Source organism: Strix aluco, chromosome 2 (assembly GCF_031877795.1).
Source record: "Strix aluco isolate bStrAlu1 chromosome 2, bStrAlu1.hap1, whole genome shotgun sequence".
Taxonomy (NCBI): domain Eukaryota; kingdom Metazoa; phylum Chordata; class Aves; order Strigiformes; family Strigidae; genus Strix; species Strix aluco.
The window spans coordinates 123,182,364-123,205,288 of record NC_133932.1 but is presented as its reverse complement, the minus strand read 5'-3'; the positions used below and the strand labels follow the sequence as shown (position 1 = coordinate 123,205,288).

General features: G+C 37.1%; 1 protein-coding gene across 1 annotated transcript in view; it reads right to left on the bottom strand.

Moving 5' to 3' along the window:
• Positions 1–22,925, bottom strand: part of TRPC6 (transient receptor potential cation channel subfamily C member 6) — a 115,270-nt gene that overhangs the window by 25,981 nt on the left and 66,364 nt on the right. Inside the window, exons 2-5 of the mRNA XM_074817004.1 lie at positions 16,636–17,410; positions 8,523–8,708; positions 6,327–6,491; positions 1,408–1,621 (exon numbers count right to left, since the gene is read on the bottom strand). Coding sequence (XP_074673105.1) covers positions 1,408–1,621; positions 6,327–6,491; positions 8,523–8,708; positions 16,636–17,410 — 1,340 coding nt within the window. The remainder of the gene's footprint in view (positions 1–1,407; positions 1,622–6,326; positions 6,492–8,522; positions 8,709–16,635; positions 17,411–22,925) is intronic.

Genomic DNA, 22,925 nt, shown 5'->3' with positions numbered 1-22,925 from the left:
CAAATGAGTATGAGAGTTAAGAATCAGACCTAATGCTTCTTCAATAGGGCAAAGGTATCTGTTTGATTCCTAATTAATAATAAAATATAGAACTACAGTATTAGTTTATGGCATGCTTTTTATTGAGCAAAACATTTTTCTTCTCAAGATAAAATTTATTTAATCATGAACTACATTTCTAGGATTCTAAAAAGAGTTAATAAAACACTGAATTGGAATAATGTCACTATTTTTTGCACTTATCAAATTATCTGAAAGAACTTTTCAGATAAGGACAATTATAATGTTAATTACAGCAATTAAAGTCAGTGCTACATCTGTATGCACCGAATCAATTTTTCATAAACCATCTTACACATGACACTGAAATAACAACAATAGATTAAATTAGCTAACTAGAACTTCAAATTGGGAAATTATTATTTACTCCTTTATTATCAGATGAAAACACTGATATTTATAGAATATTTGGAAATCTAAGTGACATATTATTCCTATCATACACATTTATATTAATTATAAACAGCTTTATGATGAAATAAAGATTGACAAAGTCTTTTAAATGTATAAGAATTAGCTGGTGTACAAATGGCTCCAATTTCAATCATGGAGAGCTCATAAAAGCAAAATATTTTAAACACATAAACACTTGAATGGAAACAGATTTTCCTTAGCTTGAATTTAACTCTCCCATATTATTGACTTAACTAACAACCAGAATCCAGATCCTTAAAATATTTGGGCATCTAACCTCCATTGGAATAAATGGTATTAGACTTGTAAATAAGAATCAGACAGCTAAAATATTTTTGGAGGCCTGTGCTGAAGTTCTGATGCTGAACAGTACTGCATCACTGAATTGAATGGGTCAGCTCAGAGTACTATTCACAGTATTAATTTCATCCCTATGTTGGGATGGAAAAATCTGCTGCTAAATATTCAAGGGTCTATATTCTTCTTCTTCTTTGTCAATAATACATTCAGCTGTACACTATTAATTCTGCAGGCATACCTGCAAGAGAATCTTAGCAGAAGGAAACAATTGGACACAAAAAATCTTGGCCCATCATGTGGAAATCTTTCCCCTTGGGAGATGACACAGCCTGACTCAAAAAAACCCAGAACACTGGTAGACACTTTCCTTTGATATTCATAAAATGCATTCATTCATATTCAGATGGTGTGGATTTCACCTAAGTCCTTAACCTGAATGTTTGTGATTAACTAGGCACATGTGAACCCTGCTGACATCCAATAAGAAACATGAGGCCAATGTGGGAATGCAGCCAGTTGAATAAACTCCCTTTGTTGCAATTTTTACACATAACATTAATAGCAAAGGATTAAATTGGGTCCAGCTTCACTGAAATCATAGCAAGACAAATTTAAGTGAAAATTAATCTTTACCTATTACCCAAGAAATAATGAGCATCTCCATCCATGAGAAACAGGATGTTTTCATCCTAAATAGCTGTTTTACATTTCCTGTTGTTTCATTAGGTCGGAGTTTGGTGCCATCAAATCTGTCCGCAGCATTCATGACAAGTAGACCAAGGAAAATGGTGAAAGAGGCTGCATGGGCTACAAACTTCATAAATGGTCCACGCATTATCCTCCCCAGCTGCAACAGAGGTTATGAAACACAAGGATATTGCATTGCCTTCTTCCAAAACAAAAATGTATAAAAAGAACAGTAACACAGAGAAATATATATTTCAGTAACACACAGGAACAAATATTTGGCAAAAGTTGTATACTACGATGCCATGCTGACAGTCACCTTGAAATGTTTCCACTTATGTGCTATTTTCAGAGTGATAATCTATCAGTTTCACCATAAATGTATTTTTAACTTAGTGTTTTGAACTAATTCTATAATTATTTGGGGACATCTAAGTTTATTATAGGTAATCAAGAGAAAAATCTTTTATAGTTGTTAAATTTCTTAATTGCTACTCATCTTTATGAGGCAACAAGGAAAATGAGATTTTGATACTTACTAAAAGCATTATATTATCACCAGGAGTGAATTATGACTAAAGAATTCTTTTTCCTGGCTGACGTGATACTCAGTTTAGCACAGCTATTACGCACTTTTCCCAACTTATTTTCTTATTCAAAAAAAATTCATGAGGCCTCAAAAGGTTATGTTTATAGCGTAGTGTCTTAACTTCCTTCCTGACTCCTTTAATGGAAATGTCCTCAACTGTGTCATGACCAAAAACAACTTTAAAATGGTTTAGTGCAACACTTAAAAACCTAAAAGTTTCATACAAATTCACACAAGGCTGAACTTTTAGCAATTATTTATTTTTGAGAGGGCCTGTACTAATAGTAAAAGTCTTAGCTTGTTCACTTAGTTGGCAGTTGCAGAAAAATACTTTCTTATTTTAGATTAAGACAGTATCTGTATCTAACAAAAATTCTTTGGAAAGAATTGAAAGCAAGTGTCTTGGATCTCAGCTGAAACATATAACAATCTTTGGTCTGGAAAAGGGAGGGGAAAGTAGAAAGATAAGTTAATGGTATTGGCATTTTTGCTACACTTGCTTCAACATCAAAGTCAGAATTTTGTTGTCCTTACAGTCAGCTTTTACAGAAACACAGAATAAGAGGATGGTAAATCTCAAATACAGGTAAATGGTAAAGTCTCAAATACAGATAACAGTAAGAAAACTACACCAATGTAAAAAGAGGATACTGTTAAAGGAACACTGTCAAGGTTAGCAGGCACAAAATTTGGTTTTCTTTCTCCTTTATATTATTTTGCAAACCCATGCCACTCGTTATGTTTTTCACTCAATAAAATTAATTTATATTTTATTAAATAAAATATTCTGTCAGTCTCATGAGATGAACCTCAACAACCAATTATTCTGGGTGAACTACAAAGAGAACAGGTAACCGTCATGGGGAAAGATTTTATTTCAAGCTAGGAAGGAACAGTCATAAACAACACACAATAAAGCAGAGCTGGAAAATTATAAAGTACCTTGACTGTGTCCTTTTAAATGCATTATTGTTATGTTCACAAACAAAGATGGGTTAGGAGACAGATGCCAGAAACAGACATAGCCAGAAAAGAAGAAATAATACTGAAGGAAGTAATGTTAATATATCCTTTGATCAAAAAATATAAAATATAGTAGACCAAACTCACAGCGCCTCCCTTCCCACCCCTTCAAAAAAGAAAGAAAAGTATTTTTTACATATACATAGTAAAATCTCCCTGGAAGCAAGACTGACTACAGTTGAACTGATTACACAAATACTTGAAGTTATAATGACATTGCCATATAACAGTGATCCAATAAAATGTTGAAATGACACTCCTAAAATTCTGAATCTCTTTATGGAGAAGCTGTAGGTCAGAAAATACAAATCAGAGAAAGAAAGAGCAACATGTAAAGACAAGGCCATAATCTTGAAAGTTTAGGCATTTCTATAAGCTAGAGTCCCTCCTTAATACACTTTCACTGTGCATTTTGACATAAAAAATTCCCTCCTGTTGCACAGACCAAAGACATGATCTAAATGCTCTGAATCTTTTTATGTAATTTAAGTGGTTTTAGTTTGGGATTTTGTTTTGAGTTTTCTTCTGGTTTCTGATCCTCAGTGCTATGGTCTTTGGTTTGCTATAGAGTTTTGCAGAGTGTTTTATAGGTTGGTTTTGCTTAGGACAAGATATACAATAGTCATACTGTGGACACTTTGACATGTATTTGTCTTTATATAGGGTCACCTGAAATCGCTGGGGACTGGAGTCAGTGATTCACATTATTCCCTTCTTGTAACTCTGCAGAAACAATCAATTTGTAACATTATGGCATTGATAAAGAAATTATATAATAGGACTCCGGGTAGCACATCTATCACAAAGGAGAAAAGGCCTGATAACAAAAAAGAGAGAATGAGTATACTTTTCTATGAAGAACAATATCCTAGCTCCTCATCTACTGGGCATAATCTTCAATTTCTTATCCTCTACCACAGTGCAAAAGAGGAATGTGTATAACCCTCAGAACATGCTTCTAGAAAGCATGTAGGGAATTATCAAGTTACTTCTTTAGCAATGCCAACCCCAGGTGGCTGGTAACAGCGAAAGAAGACTCAATTTTAAATTCAGAGCCCTCATCTTGGCCAAGGGCTGACTGAATTACTTATGAATTCATAAAGCTAACAATCTAAATTCTATTATTAATTACAGCTGAACAGCACAGACATTAGAGATTCTTGGAGATAACTGAAAAAAAGTTTTTACTCTTTCAAAATGTGATGTAATAAAATAGTATTCTAGAAGTTTTGGGTTAATCATGCCAGTAGTGACACTGAATTACCAATTAGAAATGCAGAGCAAACAGTTCGCAAAACTTTGAAGTCCCTCCATGCAGATTGGTGGCAGAAATTCAGATAAGAGGCAATCTTAAGTCCTGTTGGCACCTGACACTAGTGCATTCCTGCTAAATCAACAGGACTTTGTTCATGTATTACTGTGAAATTTCTTCCAGATCTGAAAGTCTCAATTCAGTATCTGTGGTCCAAGCTCAAATTAACTTTTTGTTAAAGAGGAAACTGGTCAGCTATACAGGTAACTGACTGAGATCTTGCAAATGTCATAAAGACATTTTTGCCTTTCTCAGAGCCATGGCATGAGAATATAAAGAAATGTGTCAGAATAACTCCACTGCAAGCTGTTATTTTCACCATAAATACTGTGAGTACTTTCCCTCTCTTCTGTCACTGTGACCTATAGTTCCAAGCCTGAAAAAAGAATGGGTACTTTATCTCAGTAGGACGAGAAGAGATTTATAAAATTCCATCAATTCATACACAGAATGGACTCTGTTGATACAGATCATTTTCTGTATTGGAGCTATCCTCTTCTGAAATTAAACAATGAACATTTTGTCTTCAAAAAACAGAAGAATCAGATTTTGAAGTATGAGTGAGGCACAATGTAAGAAATGGCAACTGGTGAAAAAGGTGGGTTAGATTTTACATCTGCAGAATATAATGAAACAGAAAGCATTCATCATATAAATCACATGATGAGACGATTCAATAGCGACAGAGGAAGTGAAATCTTAAAGGATGTTGTCCCTTGAACCTTAAAAAGCTACTCTGAAATAGCTTTTTCAGAATGTACAACGGTTCAAAATTACTTAAAGATCCAATAAATCATTGAAAAAGGAAAATGACAAATAGATAAGTCACTGCTATAGTTGAAAGCCAATTGCTGAAGTATGTTGAATCTCAAGGTGTGTTTTAAGACACAAGTATTCATAAAAATCCTAGTCACTATATAGAAAAGTGAAAAATATATAACTGATTTTTATCATCCAGACTGAAAGAAATGAAAAATATGGCAAAACAAAAAAGGCCCACCAATTAAAAACCAAAAAAACCCACAAAGATCTCAGTCCTCTCCTTCAACCTTCCTCTTACCCTGGAATCACTGCATGTGGCACAAGATTCAACCTGCTAAAATCATGGATGTTATACTGTAACCTGTTGAATAATTCTTATAGGATCCAATTTGTTCCCTCTAACATACTCTCAAGGGAAATTTTCCATCGGTGTGCATTTAAAACGGATAGTGACCAGCTAAAACAGAGATTCAACACTAAGTTCAGATGGGACAGAGACTGTAACCCATCTTCAGTGGAAAGGTTTTCCATACTATGTATCATCCAAAACAGATACAGTGGCAGCATCCAAATCCAGACAGTGCCTTATAAATGGATGCAGGGGAGGCTGCGTGACTGCTTTAAAAACCTCATGAAATATAATGAGTATTAGCACTGTCTTGACAAGCCAACACAGTTCACTTTGATTTCTAGAAAACTGATGATCACTGTTTTGATTTCTGGCATTCATGTTTCAGCAACTTTTATTTATTAACTTTTAATCATCAAAAATAAAATTGCCTTTGAGGTAATTAGAATCAACCCACAGCTTGAACTTAAGTCTAGTTCTGAATCAATGGGAAATGAGGATCCTCTGCATCCGCCTACTAAGGCAACAACTAAATAGTTTGACTCATTGTTTCTAAAGTATTAATTTCTACAAGGCAACTCTTGCTCAACCATTGTAATTTCATATACATCGCATTTAACACAATACATTTACCTGTCTTAATTACAATTGTCAGAACATGCAATCCTGTAGCCATTCCATTCTAACTCAGCTTTAAAATAACACCTTTATAAAGTAGTATTTAAACATGTCAGTAATTTATACTCATGCTTCATCTTTGCCAAACAGGAATCTACATACAGATGATACGGGAGTTAATAAAAGGCCATTACAAGATTTCACAGACTGACCTTACTGCAAGGAGCAATCCAGTAAGCCATTGAGAGGAATGGCAGTCCTACTGCAACTGCAAGAACAACCAGAAACTTCACTGCCATGGTCTGCTGTCGTAAACCTGACAAATTCTCATACCAGATTGAGAGAAGCTGTTGCTGGCAGTTTGGATGTGCTACAAACTGTAACAAAGAAAAGGAGCACAAAAAGGATATTGCTATCAGAATATCTTTTATTAAAATAACAGATATATGAAGCACATTAAGAATGTTGGAATAGCAACAACTCGGCTTATATTCAAAGGAGCATTAACAAGGGTATAAGAAAAAGTTTTTTGATGAGCATAATCTCCCAGTATGCAGGCATGTTGCTATCAGCAACAATAAATCCTTTAATTAAAAAACCTACTATTGTATTGACACTGTGTTCCATCACAAACTATTAATTTCCATCTAAGGGTAATTAAACATAAACTTTATCCAGGCAAACTCTACTTGTTTCTGACATTTATAACTTTCATGTTACTACTTCAGAAATTTTAAAACTTCAAGTCTTTGTTCTGCAAAGGTCGTTATATAGCCTTTAGTTATGAAAGAAAGAAGATGCCTTATTTTTCACATGCTAACATGGAAAATACCATTTTTTTTCAGCTGGCATAAGAAAAAAGCTGTCACTTTTGCAGGAAATTAGATAAAGACTATTTATAACTTGGTTCTGGAATCTTTTGGACAAACTCTGAAAAACTGAGAAGTTTGGCCTATAACCCTGTTTTCTGTCAAAACCTCTGGAGAGTATAAGAAGCATATTACAAAAGTAGATATTAATAAACAGAGGATTCTTGCACACTGTAAATTTTTAAGTCTAGACCTTGAAATACAATTAAAAATTTAACTGAATCTAGTATTTTTCTTCTAGAATAGTTCTGTATATGACTGGCTGAAAGTGCAAGAAACGTCTTTATTCAGGCAAGAGAAAGTGTTGAAAGAAAGTTCACTTTAAGCAAGAATTAGGACTCAAATACTATGAAGGACAAGGTCAATGTGGTATCTTTTCTTCAAAAGTTTTTTCAGCTCTCTTTAGTGATCGTAGCTTGCTAAGTGTTTTGCTGGTTTGCATTCATATGCTGGTAGGTGCTATTCAGTCAAAATGGGTTTTTTTTCTTTTCTTCCCTTCATGAACACATAAATTCTCCTCACATATAAGTGTTTTAGGTGTCCTCCAGAGATGTCAAGCCAATTTTTGTAAAAAACCTACAACTCTTGTCTTATAAATTAGATCTGTTTGTTCAGTCCATACCGGATTTTTTAAGAGTACTGACTCCCTACCTGTTTTTTTGGGGGGGGGTAAAATAAGATACTGTTTATTTTCACAGCGATCTGATCCACTTCATTATGTAGGAAAAGTTATGTCAAAGGTCGTGCTGCTCTGTCAGGAAATAGCTCTACTTTAGGGTAACCTGCTTTCAAAGTATATTCCTGAGCTGTATCTTCCTGACCTTCAATTGTACAAATTTCATCACATAAACAATTTCTCCCTTGTTCCTTGAGCACTTTTCAGATGCAGACTAGAGTATTAAACTGACAGCAGAAATGAAACTAAGCCAAAGAAGGGATGATAACCCCTGTATTCAACACTGCCTGGAGTCTGCTGTTCTTCAGAAGTGAGAACCACAGAACTACTACTCCTAGATTGTGTTTCTGATCATCTATACAAACAAATATAAATTTTCTGGGAGACACGCAATTTCATTAAGTTTTCTCAACTTTCTGAGTAAGACACAACAGCTTGAAAAAAATGTGTATCAGTATTTGTTATCATGCAGTGCAAAGGACTGCTGCGCTATCCTCTGTTTTTTATTAAATCTTATACTTTTCCAGGCTGCAGAAGTAGTGCAAATTTCTTCCCTCTTTTTTTAAAAAAATAGAATAAACCTAAAACCAAGTAAATATCTGCAAATTTTGCATATAAGTACACATTTTTTTTAGAGCCATTTGTTCTTATACTCACTGTGACCGGTATCCACCCTGAATATCTACTTCTTGTTTTATTGCAAGCTATTTGGGGTAAGTATTCTTTTGTTGGTAAAGTACACTGCGCAGAAGGGCCAAAATGTTTATTTAAGGGTCATAGGCTACCAAAACATAAACATTCAATAATAACACAATTTAATACCACTATCATGACATGTCTATTTGATCAACATAATTGCTTACTTTCTTAACTTCATACTTAATGGCGAGTTTTAAGCGGCTAAGGCTGGGGCGACCATGTTCTCCATTATTATGGCTCATCTCTACATCACCATTCAAAATAGCTTCCACTTCTTCTGTATTTCTGCACAAATCAAGGAGTCCAACTACAAAATCCTTGCATTGCATAGACAATTTCTTGTAATCATTCTAGAAAAGAAAAGAAGAATGATATCTTGCTGTTTAAACCTAACACAAGAGAAATAGTTCTACACACCAGCTACATATCTGTGAGCATCAATAGTTTGTTTGTATCTCGTCATGTTTTTTTCCAGTATATTAACAGCACTTTGTTATCAGTCATCTACTTCCCCTGAATGTCCAAAGTGTGAGATTCGTCTCACCTTGGTCACCTTGGACATCTATGTTACCAACTTTTACACCTGAGTTACTTCTCTAGACTTGCTTTAGAGTCAACTGAAAGTAAAAAAACGCTTTCAGAAATACTGTGACATATAAAATATGACATATTTTAATGACTATTTCAAGTTAAGATGAATAGCATAGGGGAAAATTTTCTATTCACTGACTGTCACAGAAGTCTAGATAACTAGCTCAGATGTAGACAGTTACAATGTAGAGATCTCAGTTGGACAAGATGAGTATCCTAGAGAGAACATGTAACAACTTCCCAACCTTCTGGAGAATTACATAAATATATTGAATTTTCTTAGGTCTTGAATGATTCTTGTAAATCTTATCTTTCTCATTTTCCAACATCCCTTTTAGCTTGCAAACACAAGATTTGATTGCCGTTTTCCAGCAGTGTCAGCAGTGCCACAGATAGCACGGTAATACCACATCTCCAACTCTCAATGCTCTTTAGCTCAAATATCTCATGACAGACTTCGCCATGTGAGCCAAAATGTTGCTCTACAACTGCAGGTTCAGTTGCTGATTGCTTTAACTACCAAATATTCTTTGCAGTCACTGTTTTCTTCAAGGCATAAGTCAAACCAGAAAAAGATACTTTGATCACTGCAATCCTCAGTTCTTTAACCACTCCTTTCTTGCAGCTGTGTTTGGGTCATAAAAGATGAATATCACTAGACAGACAGGGAATTAGATGGATAAATAGATGTATATCTAAAGCTAAAAAATGTGTACAGATATATTGTCCCTGGCCCAAGTCTTACGAGAGATTTACTCATACATGTGTCAACAACTTCTGGTATTTTTGTGATCTCTGCTAATTTTAATGTCTTAAAAAGATGAAATTACTGTAGAATTTTTCCCAAAAGAATGAAAAAAACTCCAGCTAACCCACACCATACAGGACTGCTCATATGGTCTCTATTTCATGTTCAAAGTAACTTTCTATGAATGTTTTTGTTACCGTGATACATTTCCCCCTCTTCTGGTCTGTTCTTCATAGCATTCCCCCTTCTCCCACTCTTAGTCTCTTTAGTCCCTTCTTTTTAATTACTTCCTTCGTACTAACTGCCATCTAATGCATACCCTGGAAGAGAAACCATTATTTTGAGTATACAGAATATCCTAATTTATTTGCTGAGGGTGTACTTCATGCATGTTTGTGCTTTATTACCCCCAGCACCACAATACCAGTTTATTACTTGGATATATTAAAGGATTGCATCCAAGTTTTACATTTCACTTTACTTAGATGGATGCAAACATGCTTAGACAAACAGTTATAGACACTATTATATGTCTACATAAAACTGCTAGTGATTTATTTTTTTAATAATGTAAGCAAGATAGCTCAGATCTGTCATAAAAGAGAAAGAAACTTCAATGTCATTTCTCTACAAAGGCAACAGAAGCTAAATACTAAAACTAACCATTTCATGACATGCTGTGTATTTTATTATAGTATTATTTATTTTCTGTTTCTTCAGAAGAATAACAAGAGAGATTAACCAAAATCCTGACTTCTTGGCACTACAGAAAGACATTTTTTGAGAGTAATATAACACCTTCTGTTTGGCTTTCATTTTTGTAGCAGCAGCTAAGATAAGATTCAGTAATCAATCATTTTAATAAATAAATGTCCTCTTCAAAATGAAAGGCAAAGTAGCCATTTGAGATTCACAAAGGAAAAACATGGAGTCAGATTATGCATCTTTGTATGATTAGGTACCATGAATTGTTCCAAATGACCCTTGAAAATCACCCTTAAATCATCAAATGAAAAAAGGAGTAGTTTTCAATAAATTTAGGAACACAATAATTTCACCTTCACAAATATTGCAAAATATTGTAATATATTTGTAATATATTGGTATGTGCATATTTTATGGTAGAAGATACATATATACATGCACACTCACACACACTCTTCATCAGTATTTTCCAGCTCTGGTGACTAAGACATGACACGGATTTTCAAAACAGTATGTGAGGAGACCATTAATCCATGGTGGAGTCCAATGCCTTTGGGTAGTCTCAAAACACAAATCATATATGGTAATTTATTCTAATGAAGATTATGATTTTTTTCTGAGTGTGGTCCTGTTTACCAAAATGAATGGGCACTTTTAGAAATAGCCAGATACCTCCACTCACACTTTGCAGAATTATCCCTTCTGAATTTAGGTTTGTACACGGTATATATTAGCACCCAGTAAACTCATCCATAAACCCCATCAGTTTCTTTTCTCATTTGTAAATGCAGTAAAACAGCTTCCCCTCCCGTGAAATACTGCCACAGCTGTGATCAGTGGTGGTAGCTGAGCTGAGATGTCCTTGGTGGTCAGGTTACAGCAAACGAGCTTTGGGGAACTGAGCAGCACCCAGCATCGCTGCCTGCACCCCAGCCGCGGCACAGGACGGCTGTAACACAGCAGAGACTGCTGAAGGCAACGCACGTCCCTGCTCCGGTTCACAGTTTGCTGTCTTGAGATGCATTCCCTTATGAAAAATTTATTCTTTCAGGGAAGGTTATGGAGGACAGATGGGATGATAATGTCTTAAACTGCTACAGGAAGATTTGTCAGGGTCTGAACACAGGGCAGGTAGCTCTAGCCCGGCAGCTTTGTTTCTAAGAAATTGTGTTAACTTGCAGAGACTACTGCACAGGCTGCCTCTTGCCCCTTGTCTCCTTGGTTTACTTAAATATGTAGTGACAGCAAAAATGATTAATACACTCTTCTCGCTCTCTCAGTGTCTCGTTGTCACACATGCACAGAAAGTTCACCCTCCCCCAGAGTCTCACATGTCTCTTACCATTAATGTGAGCCAAGGGAATGTGGTAATTTGTTTGGCTTAACTTATTTTTTTAAATGGCCAAAGGCACATGGATAATTCCATGAGTTCTCCTTTACTGCAAATTGTAAACTTAATGAATTAAAAAAGCACTCCTGGGAGACTTGAGAAGGTAGTTAGCAATTAAATTACAGTTGGAGGCTTTAAAAAGAATCAGCCCTTAATTCTGCAATAAAGCATGCATGTGCTTTCTTTACCCATGTGACAACGTTGCTTCAAGGCTTCTCAGCAGTTTAGGAAAAACCCAATTTTGCCAAATTTTGCCACACCAAGGATGAGGGGGCAGCACTGGATTCTCCCACCCTGCAAAAGGAAGGTGATGATTTGGGGTGAGCACTGTGGGGGATGAGAAACCAGGGGAAAAAGATGCTGGTGGCAGAGGAATGACAGGAGGGCTGGGGGTGACAGTGGCTGCTGCTGAGAGGGGTCACCTGCTCTTTATGGTAGGAGCAGCCACAGACTGTTTTGGTGTCCTGGGTAAGGGAGCAAGCAGGCCACAGTCATGCTGAAAACCTCAGCTGATCATGATTTGTCTTATCTCTGACCACGCAAGCAGCAGAGCATGGCCAGGAGAGTCAGAGAGCATCACCACAGCCCAGAAGAAAGAGGATTTCACGCAGCCTCCTCTGATCAGCCACAGGCTCTTGCTGTCCCCCACACTGTGCCTGGGATGAAAATACTCTCAGGACGCAGGCTGACACTGAACCCCGCAGATGAGATGGAGCAGTGCTTCAGACCACGTCCTGACCCTGCTTAGTCAACTGTAGAGGCCAAGACCAGAAACACAGGTACTGCTATGTGAGGATTTAGGATTTCAAAGTACCTTGTGAATGTAAGTGGTACCTAAATGTTGAATTTAGGCATCTTAGTAGGTAGATAAACACATTATTCCCCTTACAAAGGTGGCCCTTACTCCTTCAGTGCCTCAGCTCTCCTTCTCTAAAAGGTGGTTAACTTTTCTTTAAGAGAGCTGACAATACCCATAATGAAGATTGGTATCTGATTTCTGTACTGGGGGTTGTATAAATGAAAACAAACAGAAGATGAGATGATAAATTGAATTTTGCTTCTCATCACAAAAGCAAACTCAGACAACCTTGTTAGGGGTATTAATTTATAGCAAACAGTAACATATATGTGTTTAATCTAAAAATACATTTTCTAATCCATCCCATTAAACAACAAAACAATCTGTTGCCATTATAGCTGCAGTGAACTTTGTACTAAATGCAAATCTTATCCATTTTGAACAGCACTGGGTCACAGCTGTCCCTCTCAAGACTCCAGGCCACATCTCTGCAGGACAACATTTGTCAGATATCACCTACATCCTTATAAACATAGAAGAGATATTAGCTCTAGGGTGGGCATACAATTTAGATGACAGAAAATACAAGCACAATCACCCAAAATACAAATATTCTGTATAATATCATATGTTGTAAAGCTGCACACTTAGCCATGTCATAAAGAGCTAAATTAAATGGCGTTCAGAAAATCCTGAAGATCTCAGAATTACTCGGGAAGCCTGAATTAGCTGTTTGGTTGGTACAAAAATATTCCTACGCTGTGCTTGACACATCTGTCCAGTTAGTGTTTCTTCAGAAGTCATCTTCTACTTTTTTCTGGTTTTACTCCTTATAAAGAATGATCCTCCAAAACACTTGTAAAAACAGTATCTGCAACCAAATGCAACAGGCATGTAATGCTGGATGATACTGCTACAGGGGTTTGAAGCAAAGAAAGGAGTTTATTCCAGAGAATAGTAGTTTCCACTAATTACAGCATTTCCTATTTTGCATGAATCATCTTCATGGTTGGTGTTATCTCTAACATTACCTGATGGTGTAAGACAGGAGAGAGGAGTAACTTATAAGATAGTCATGAAACAACCACCATCACAGTTGAGCATTAACCCTTTCCATTGCCTCTGAGGAAGACCTGGGAATTGTCTGTGCCACTGGTTGCTATAGGCACCCACTAGGAAGCTCCTCTGCAAAAATACCCCATCAGTACTATAAAATAGGTGACTTTTAAAACAGTGTATTACCAGAAAGTTCAATTTTAATTTAGCTAATGTTTGAAATACTTTAAATCGCTCAGGCAAACTCTAGGTGGAGCTAAAGATTTGCCATGAACAGCTAATCTACGCACTATAAAATATACTTGTTTTGATTACACTAACATGTGTAACACATTTTTAATAAAAACACATTTTTATGCAGGGGCCACACTATCCTGATCATTGTATAAAACTCCTGAAATAAAGTAAGGGTAACAATGGTTAGATAAATTGCTCCAAGCAGAGGTATGAGCTTGCAGGAGCACAAACAAGACCAGACTCGGCAAAGACAACAGTGTCCATTTCCTGCAACTTGTACACACAACCTTTGTACTGCCTGCACTGAACCTAAGCCAGGTATTTCTCAGCCAAACCCCCAGCCTGCCTAGATACTGTAAATGTTATCACTTATCAATAGTGTAAATGTTAACTCTTGTCAATGCATGTATAAATATACTCCACGGTCTTTAATATTTATCCAGAGCCACCACATGATTTTATTACCTACAAAAACATTCCCAAAAGACCTTATGTTGCCAGCCACCTGCTCCCGATGAAACCTTAAATTAAGGCAGAGTTAAATTTCACCTTCCCTCTACTCTTTAGAGTATGCACGTCCCCAGCAGAGCATGGCTGATTAACACCCAGCAATATGGAGCTGCTCTGTCTTTTGTCTAGCCTCCTGTTTCTGCCAAGGGACAGTACCTCAAAATCTCTGTTGCAGTGAACTGGAAGTGGAGCTCTAATTTTAGAGAAGGCAACTGAGACAAAAGAAGAACTAAAAAACCAAAAGTCACTCAGGGATGAGCCAGGTTACACAGACAAAGGACCTCCTCATGGTACTCCGGGGCAGGCTGCAGAAGCCTGCTCTGAACCAGCTCATCTTTTCTCACCCATGTGCTCCGTTCCCTGCCCTGGAGGCACCACAGACAAATACTGTGGTCCCAGTTCATCTCACCGGTTATGTACTGCAGCATACATCTGAAGGACACTTCTTGCTGACTGTTCAGATGATGATTTTATTTATCTTTATAATAATTTTAGTTTGTGTCGCTCCAATCGCGGTAAATGGAGCTATACAGCCCCTACAAATGAGACATGCTATTTATCTCAACATAGCTGTGAACTTAACAGGCTACATTTATGGTGTATGAAAAATGTTTTTCTGTTCTGTTCTAAATTTACTCCCCTTTAAGCTAATCAAGTCCTTTTGTTCATATCTTCAGCAGCTGCTAAAGAGAAAGAAACAAGAGTGTGGTTTAAATACTCTTTTCTGAACCATACATTAAAGCAGTGGATAAAATCTCAGTCCACTGAAGTCCTAAGAATTTCCGCCAGGAACTTCATGGGGCAGATGTTCATTGTCCGCATTAAGCTGAAATGCTCTTCTCAGCATTTTGTCTTATTGATATAAAATAAAAATCTTCCTCTGCTCCTATTCCAGCTGTTTAGCCGCTGCTCTTAAGATCTCCTTACACATTCCTTTGCCTTCTTTTGCCTCTCCAATAAATATTTCAGCTTCTTACAACAGATTGATGCCACACCTATGAGCACAAGTCACAAGTAATTAACTCAGAATTGCAGCACCTCAGCTCAGGTTGGCTGAGCAGAGACAGGTTCACAGCCTTGTGAACTGTGCCACTGCTAAGAAGATTAACATTAAACACTGATCATGGCAACTTCAAACCATTCCTAACACAATGGAAATGATTCTATTACTGCTTTGGAGGGGGTCTGCTCTCCTGCTAGCAAAGTCTACATATCTTCCTCTGTCACAGCAATATTGTATATTAGCACCTGCTTTCAAAAGAGTCCCATGAGGTAAACCCACTCCAAAGGATTTTAGCTAACCTAGGTCATAATTAACACTGTCAACATTCTCAGAAGACCTGCCTTTGCATTTACTGAGAGCAAAAAGCTTACATTCTTACTATCTTAACACAAATAAACTGTGGCAAATATTTTTGTAGGTTGTGCACCACTGTATCTACATTAAAAAAAACTCAAAGAACACTCATGCTTCAAGGATCTTAGGGGCCTTGAATCCCTGGGTCGCAACTCTTTTTTTCAAAATCATGCATTTGTGAAACATTAAAAATTCTATATAACACTGAAAAAGACTTTAACTTCACAGTGTTCACATATAACTAAGTACAAATAAGTAAAAAGAGGAAGAGGTGAGTAGACAAACCAGAGAAAAGCAGCACATTAAAAAAGGAAAAGAAGGACATTATTTAGAGTCCTTTTGTGAATAAATGCAAAACATTGCGAGGAGTGAGAAAGCTTTCAGTCCAACTATGAGAAAATAATGAGAATGCATGAGGGTTTAATAGAATCGTGCAATTTGTCTTGCATAAGTGACCAAAGTGTACCACTATATTCTTCTCTTTCCCCCTATCCTAAGCCAGCTTCACCCATGGGTTTGAAGGGCCTCCTTTACCATCCTGCCTGATAGGAAGTAGAAAATTACTTCACTGGCACATGCTATATAAGCAGCATGAATCACAATCAGCACAGAGCAGTAAGACATTCCCAAAGATTTAAATCTTCCATTCATTAAACAATTACATATTTTCCCACATTATCCTGCTGATTTATGAAGATGATGCTGATCTCTTACTGCTCAAGGAATGGGAGAAAGACCTTTGATTGAACCTTGCGACTCATAGCGCTGAGGGATATGGTGTAGTTGGAAACTGCCAATGCTAGGTTAAAGGTTGGACTAGATGATCTTCAAGGTCCTTTCCAACCTAGGTGATTCTGTGATTCTGTGATTCTGTCTCTACTCACCTTAAACTCTTTTTCAATGTTGGCAAGCACAGCCAGCTCATTGCTGAGCTCTAAGGCAGTCATTACAGGGTCTTCACTGGACAAAGACAGATAAGCAGGGCTGGCCAGACCTTTGTAGGCATTGATTCTGGATCTAGAATGGCTGAAAGAGTCATGCTTTTGCTTCTGATTGCATTCACTGCACTTGCAGAAATAGTCATGTGGCCTATCGATCCGAGCTCCTTTTCTCAGCAGAGTGTGGACGATCTCATATTCATGGCAGTGTGCAGCCAGAATGATCGGTGTAACATCATGGGAAAACCGTGTGCCATCTTCATCGTACGCATAGAAGTCATCGTGCTGGAGCTCCGACTGGCTAGGGCTCAATGCAAGCCTCTTGCCTTCGGCAAATGCAGGGTGGTTTAGGATGGCTTCCACTATCCGAACATAACCTTTGCTAATAGCCAAAAGCAAGGCATCCCCAACCCGAGACAGGTTCTCCTTCTTCAGCAGAAGTTCTGTGATCTCCAGGTGCTCATTGGCAACTGCCAGTTGCAAAGCGTTCTGCCCCATATAGTCCACACAGTTCACATTGAGTGAGGGACATTCTTCCAGCATTTTGCGAATCACTGGAATATTTCCATATTCTGCTGCATCCAAAAAGCGCTCCTCCTCAAGAGAAAGACTTGTTGAGTGGTCATTAAACATATACGCTGGCCCTCGACTGGCCTGCCTCCTCCCCTTCTCTCGGAGAATGGTCTGCCGTCGTAGTGCTAGTCTATTCTCGTTGCCTCGGCTGTGTGGAAATAGAGAAATTATTAGTTCTGTTTTATGCAAGGGCATATCCATTTTAAACAGTAATTCATGAAAATATTTTAACCATTTATCTGATGCATATTTTTAAAGCAGCAGGGAGACCACAAACTCTGACTTTGATGCACTTCGTAACCACTATCGCTGCACAGCCCTGGAATCAGTAGCCAGCTACATTTTACTTCAACAATAAGAAAAAGCCCTAGTCAATCATCCTTCAAGATTACACTTTTTTCCCTATTTTGTCCTCCACAGCTTTTATGTAATTTTTAGTGAAGTTGGGCTGTGCTTCATGTTACATAAGTAGAATAACAGTTTTAAAGGTAGGGTTCTTTCTCAGGTTTACACAGAAAACCATCTGTTTCTCCAGCACTCTTCTATCCAAACTTATCATCATTTGGTATCCCACACATCCCTCTGATATGTACGGTCACTTCATGAAAACAGTGCTTCCTATTTTAATCTAGAAAAAAGAAACATTTATTATAACATTTTTACGTGCTAAGATTTCACTTTCTGGTTACAAGAATATTTCCAACAGAGAACATTCAGCTTAGTTTGAGAATTGCTTCAAGAGCAAAACTATGTTTTCTCTGGATCAATGTAGTACCTTCTGACACCTTTGCTAGATCTAGCAGGTATTTTGAAGGACTTCACTGGAACAGCTGGTTATTAAAAAAAAAGAACATCAGACCTCAAGTCTATTGTTCAAATATATTTTTTAAATACAAAGATGACCTAGAGAATAGTGATGACATGCAATGACTGCCTCAGTCCACAGAGGCAGCTGGTATCAACAGCACAAGGCACTGAGAACAGCCCACATCCACTCAGCTGGTAGGAGTCATCCCAGTGACACCACACTGAGCCTAGATGACCTCAGGTGGCCCGTCTGAAAGCCACCATCCCCTCAGGATGCCATTCACCCAAGCTCTTTACTTGGTCTATGTTGGTGCTCAGTCACAGCTCAGAGTGAAGACAAGTCACAGTGTGAAAGGAGTCAGCAGTCGGGGGATAAGGGAAGAGGGACTGCACGAGACAGCAGGGCACAAACACAGAAACTCTAAATTCCCTTCTGCCTCAGAAAAGTAGGCAGGCTGACTTCACTTGCTCTTATTATTCTTACCCCCATCACTACTTCAGCAACTATCTAACTTACATTTTGGATCTGGTTTCTCCTCTTCACCCTGCTGATGTTTTTCTGACATCTATAATTGAATGCTCAGTCATAAAGTGAATCTCTACATGGTAAAAGCGTATCAGCTACATTGTATGACATCTGTAAGTTCCTATCTCCACCATCCTCTTCTTTATTACAGTTCTTAACCTTGATATCCTATTTATTCATCCACTCAGTGGCTTGCCAACAAATCCTGCCAATTCTTGCTTCATGATAGCTCTGAACTGTTACCCATTCTTCTACTATTGAAATCCTCAGCCATTCAATAATTATTTAATTATTAAATCATAAAATGAACCATATCAAAGCTAAGTTTGCTGAGGAATGCTACAAAATATGCTACGTTCTCTTTAACAAGAAGAAAATCTAATTCATGACTCTATTTCAGTCAAATAAGATCCCAATCCTCAATAGAAATTCAATTGCAAATAATTTCCTCTCCTAGAATTACTCTGTGAAACTACATAATATTCACAACTTCATCTTTTTTCTTTTTGAATGGTAGCTTAATGATTCTTTACATACATATGCTCAAACACACTTTACTCTTTTCAGTATTTTCCACAAAATAATAACCACGACCAATATTTTATTCACTAAGTACTTACTAATGAATGTAAATTTAAGTATTTAAATGACAGTAAAAAAATGAGTCCTTTGCGACTCAAAACATCTTCACAAAAAGTAACATTAAAAGATATTATTTCTTCTAGATTGTTTATATTTAACTTTAGCACAAATTTCCTTTTCGCCTCTTGCCTTCTCAGTTCCAGAGATGTAGTCCTCTGCAGCACTGGAAACAATTCAAATTGCTAAAGTCTTATATCCAAAAGGACAGGCTTTTTTGCAAAGATAATCACAGGTATGGAATGTGGATTATATAAAAATAAACCACTGTAACACTGTTCAATATGCAGACAGTATTAATATTGTGCTACAATGGCAAGTTTAGACTATGTCTATCATTTCATGATGTGGAATAAAGTTAGATCTCATTCTCTTCTACTCCTCAAGATCTTTACAAAGGCTGTCTCAGTTACTGTGGGTTCAAAGCATATGAGAGAGCATGGATATATGCTAATGTCTTATAAGTGAATATGCTATATGGCTGGTTGCAATTTTTCCATGCATCTTTCCAGATATTTTAAAATAAAAAAATATTTGTATTTGTTGAAAAGACAGCCTTTGGAGAGGTTTCATAGAAAACACAAAAACTGAAAGAATAAAAATGTTACTGGCACTGGTGACAATACTGGTGCCAAAACCTGAAATTCATTAAACAGAAGTCAGTCTTTTGATATACCTACAAGTGTTTTACTAGAAATGCGTGTGCTAAATTGGAACAGGGATGAAATGGTAGAAAGGAGCGATCACAGCACAGAAAGCAGATGCCAGACTCCCTAGTTTTGAAAGTTATACCTTAAAGGACTGTAACGTGTTTCTGCAAACATGGAGTATGAGAGTGTGAAGTAAGGTGAAAATCAGCTGGGAGACAGGAAAGAGAAGAAAGTTAAAGACAAGATAAGGGGGAAAAAATGAGAAATAAAAGAAAGTAAGGGGAAATTTTAAAACCTGCTGGGTTTTAAGATTTATGCACTGAATAACTCTTAAGAGATGACCACAGCAGGACCACAGGGAGACAAGTTCCCAACTTTCACTTAAATACCCCAATGAAGTTAATCCTACAGTCAAGGGTTTTAATCAGGCTATATGTTTCTTAAGGTTTATAGCTTCCTGTAAAAAAGCAGCTCAGTGTATTAATGATAAAATTTTGAGGAAAAATGTTTAGTTGATCTTGACCAACTTGATCAGAACTGATTTTCACTCACCATTGCCTTTACATATCCAAATTGTGCAATGCTTGGAAAAAAATACATTTTTATAGTGAAATAAACTAAAGCTAAAGTAAAAACAAAGAATACATAGTGTAGCTATGCACCTTGTACATGTATGCTTCTACCAAATTTAATTAAACATAGTTTGGTTTTAGAGCTTAACTGATAAAAATTAAAGTTTCTCTAATGTAAAAGAACAAATTTATAAAAAATGGATACAGAAAGTTTGACTGTACAGCTTTTAAGACTTTCTACAAATGCAATGTCACGGGAGTTCATTGAACTGTGAATTGCTACTCTTTCCTAGGAGATATTTAGAAAAACAAGTATATCTGGGTTGGACAGTTGTCAGTAAGATATATAAATGTTTTTCTAATTATTCTTTTCTTCTCCTGCACTTTCAATGAATGATTGTATTGTTTCTTTGATGCATAGTGCTTTGCACTTTTTCTAATCTATAGTTGAGTGTATAAATGCAAGAACCTAGTAAAATCATCATAGGAGGCAGCCCTAAACAAACAGGAAGAATAAAGCATGATTTGGTCAAAACCAGCATCTGCAGATAAGAAAGGTGACATTTAAAGTGATTACTTTAAAAAGAAATACTTTTGAGGTGTTTTTTTCAGTTTAGAAAAATACAGCAAGCTTATAAGATTTAACACATATATACAGGAAAACTAGGGTAAAGAGCATATAGCTTTTCTTCTGAGCTACACTTCCACAGTTCACAGGATTTGTATTTATTACTAATAAAAAAGTTTGCTTTTAAAATGAATTTACACATAGAACTAAATATTGCCCTGCTGGCATTTAAATATTTTGTGTTGTTTGAAAGAAGAGGAAATGTTTCTCTACTAACGATTTGGAATAACTATTTATTACAAAATATCAAATAATTAAACTAATTATTATATGTAATAGTTACATGTAGTTATAACTGTGCTTGAACCATTTAGATTGCTTTGATATTATATAGTCAACCTATTACTTGACTTATATTTGACTTGAGTTTCATCTTCCTACTTCTTCCACAATTGAAGATATAATGTTGTTTGGATTCCACAAGGCTAAGCAAGTTTGGGCAGCAAAGGGTGAGAACATCCACCTCTGAGAAGCCACTGTGTGACTTAGCTCTTGACTTGAATAAACTCTTACAATCAGATTTCTTCAGAGTATCAGTTGCTCAGTTTCTCTTTAAATTTTGTTTATGTCAAATATAAGCACTATGACAATAACAAAATGCAAGTTTTATTATTCAAAGAAATGGTACTTCTTTTCAGTGTTTGCTACAGAGTCAGAGAACTCCATCTGAAATGCTGTGGCAGGACATGTCCTATACCAGGTTAATCACGTCATGTAAGTTCAAGTTCCCAGTACAATTAATGAAAGTAAAGTAAAAAATGCTATTATATCCTGATCAGTTCTAAAACTACGCAGTATTAAACCCCTTCCATAGTTCTTTACTCTGCTCAATAAAAGCCATTATAGGAGCTAATATTTTGTCACTGCGAGCTTTGCAGCTGACTCTCTGGCCAGTCAGAGAGGGACCTGGGGTGTTGACTGACAGCCAGCTGAACATGAGCCAGCAGTGTGCCCAGGTGGCCAAGAAGGCCAATGGCATCCTGGCTTGTATCAGAAATAGCATGGCCAGCAGGGACAGGGAAGTGATCTTGCCCCTGTACTCGGCACTGGTGAGGCCGCACCTCGATTCCTGTGTTCAGTTTTGGGCCCCTCACTACAAAAAGCACATTGAATTATTCAAGCATGTCCAGAGAAGGGCAACGAAGCTGGTGCAGCAGGGTCTGGAGCACATGTCGTACGAGGAGCGGCTGAGGGAACTGGGGTTGTTTAGTCTGGAGAAGAGGAGGCTGAGGGGAGACCTCATTGCTCTCTACAACTACCTGAATGGAGGTTGCAGAGAGCTGGGGATGAGTCTCTTTAACCAAGTGATAAGCGACAGGACAAGAGGGAATGGCCTCAAGTTGCGCCAGGGAAGGTTTAGACTAGATATTAGGAAGTATTTCTTTACAGAACGGGTTGTTAGGCATTGGAATGGGCTGCCCAGGGAGGTGGTGGAGTCCCCATCCCTGGAGGTGTTTAAGAGTCAGGTTGACATAGCTCTGAGGGATATGGTGTAGTTGGGAACTGTCAGTGCTAGGTTAATGGTTGGACTAGATGATCTTCAAGGTCCTTTCCAACCTAGATGATTCTGTGATTCTGTGATTCAACTGGCAGCAGAAGCAGGCAATGAGTAAAGTAACCAGTGTCTATCAGGTACTGATCTTTAATCTACTTCTAACATTGTCATGGTTTAAAACCAGTCAGCAGCCAAACACCACACAGCCGCTCACTCACTCTCCCTCACACTGGGGAATGGGGAGGAGAATTGGAGGGGTAAAGGTAAGGAGACTCATAGGTTGAGATAAAAACAATTTAGTAATTGAAATAAAATTAAAATAATTATAATAATAATAATGGTAATA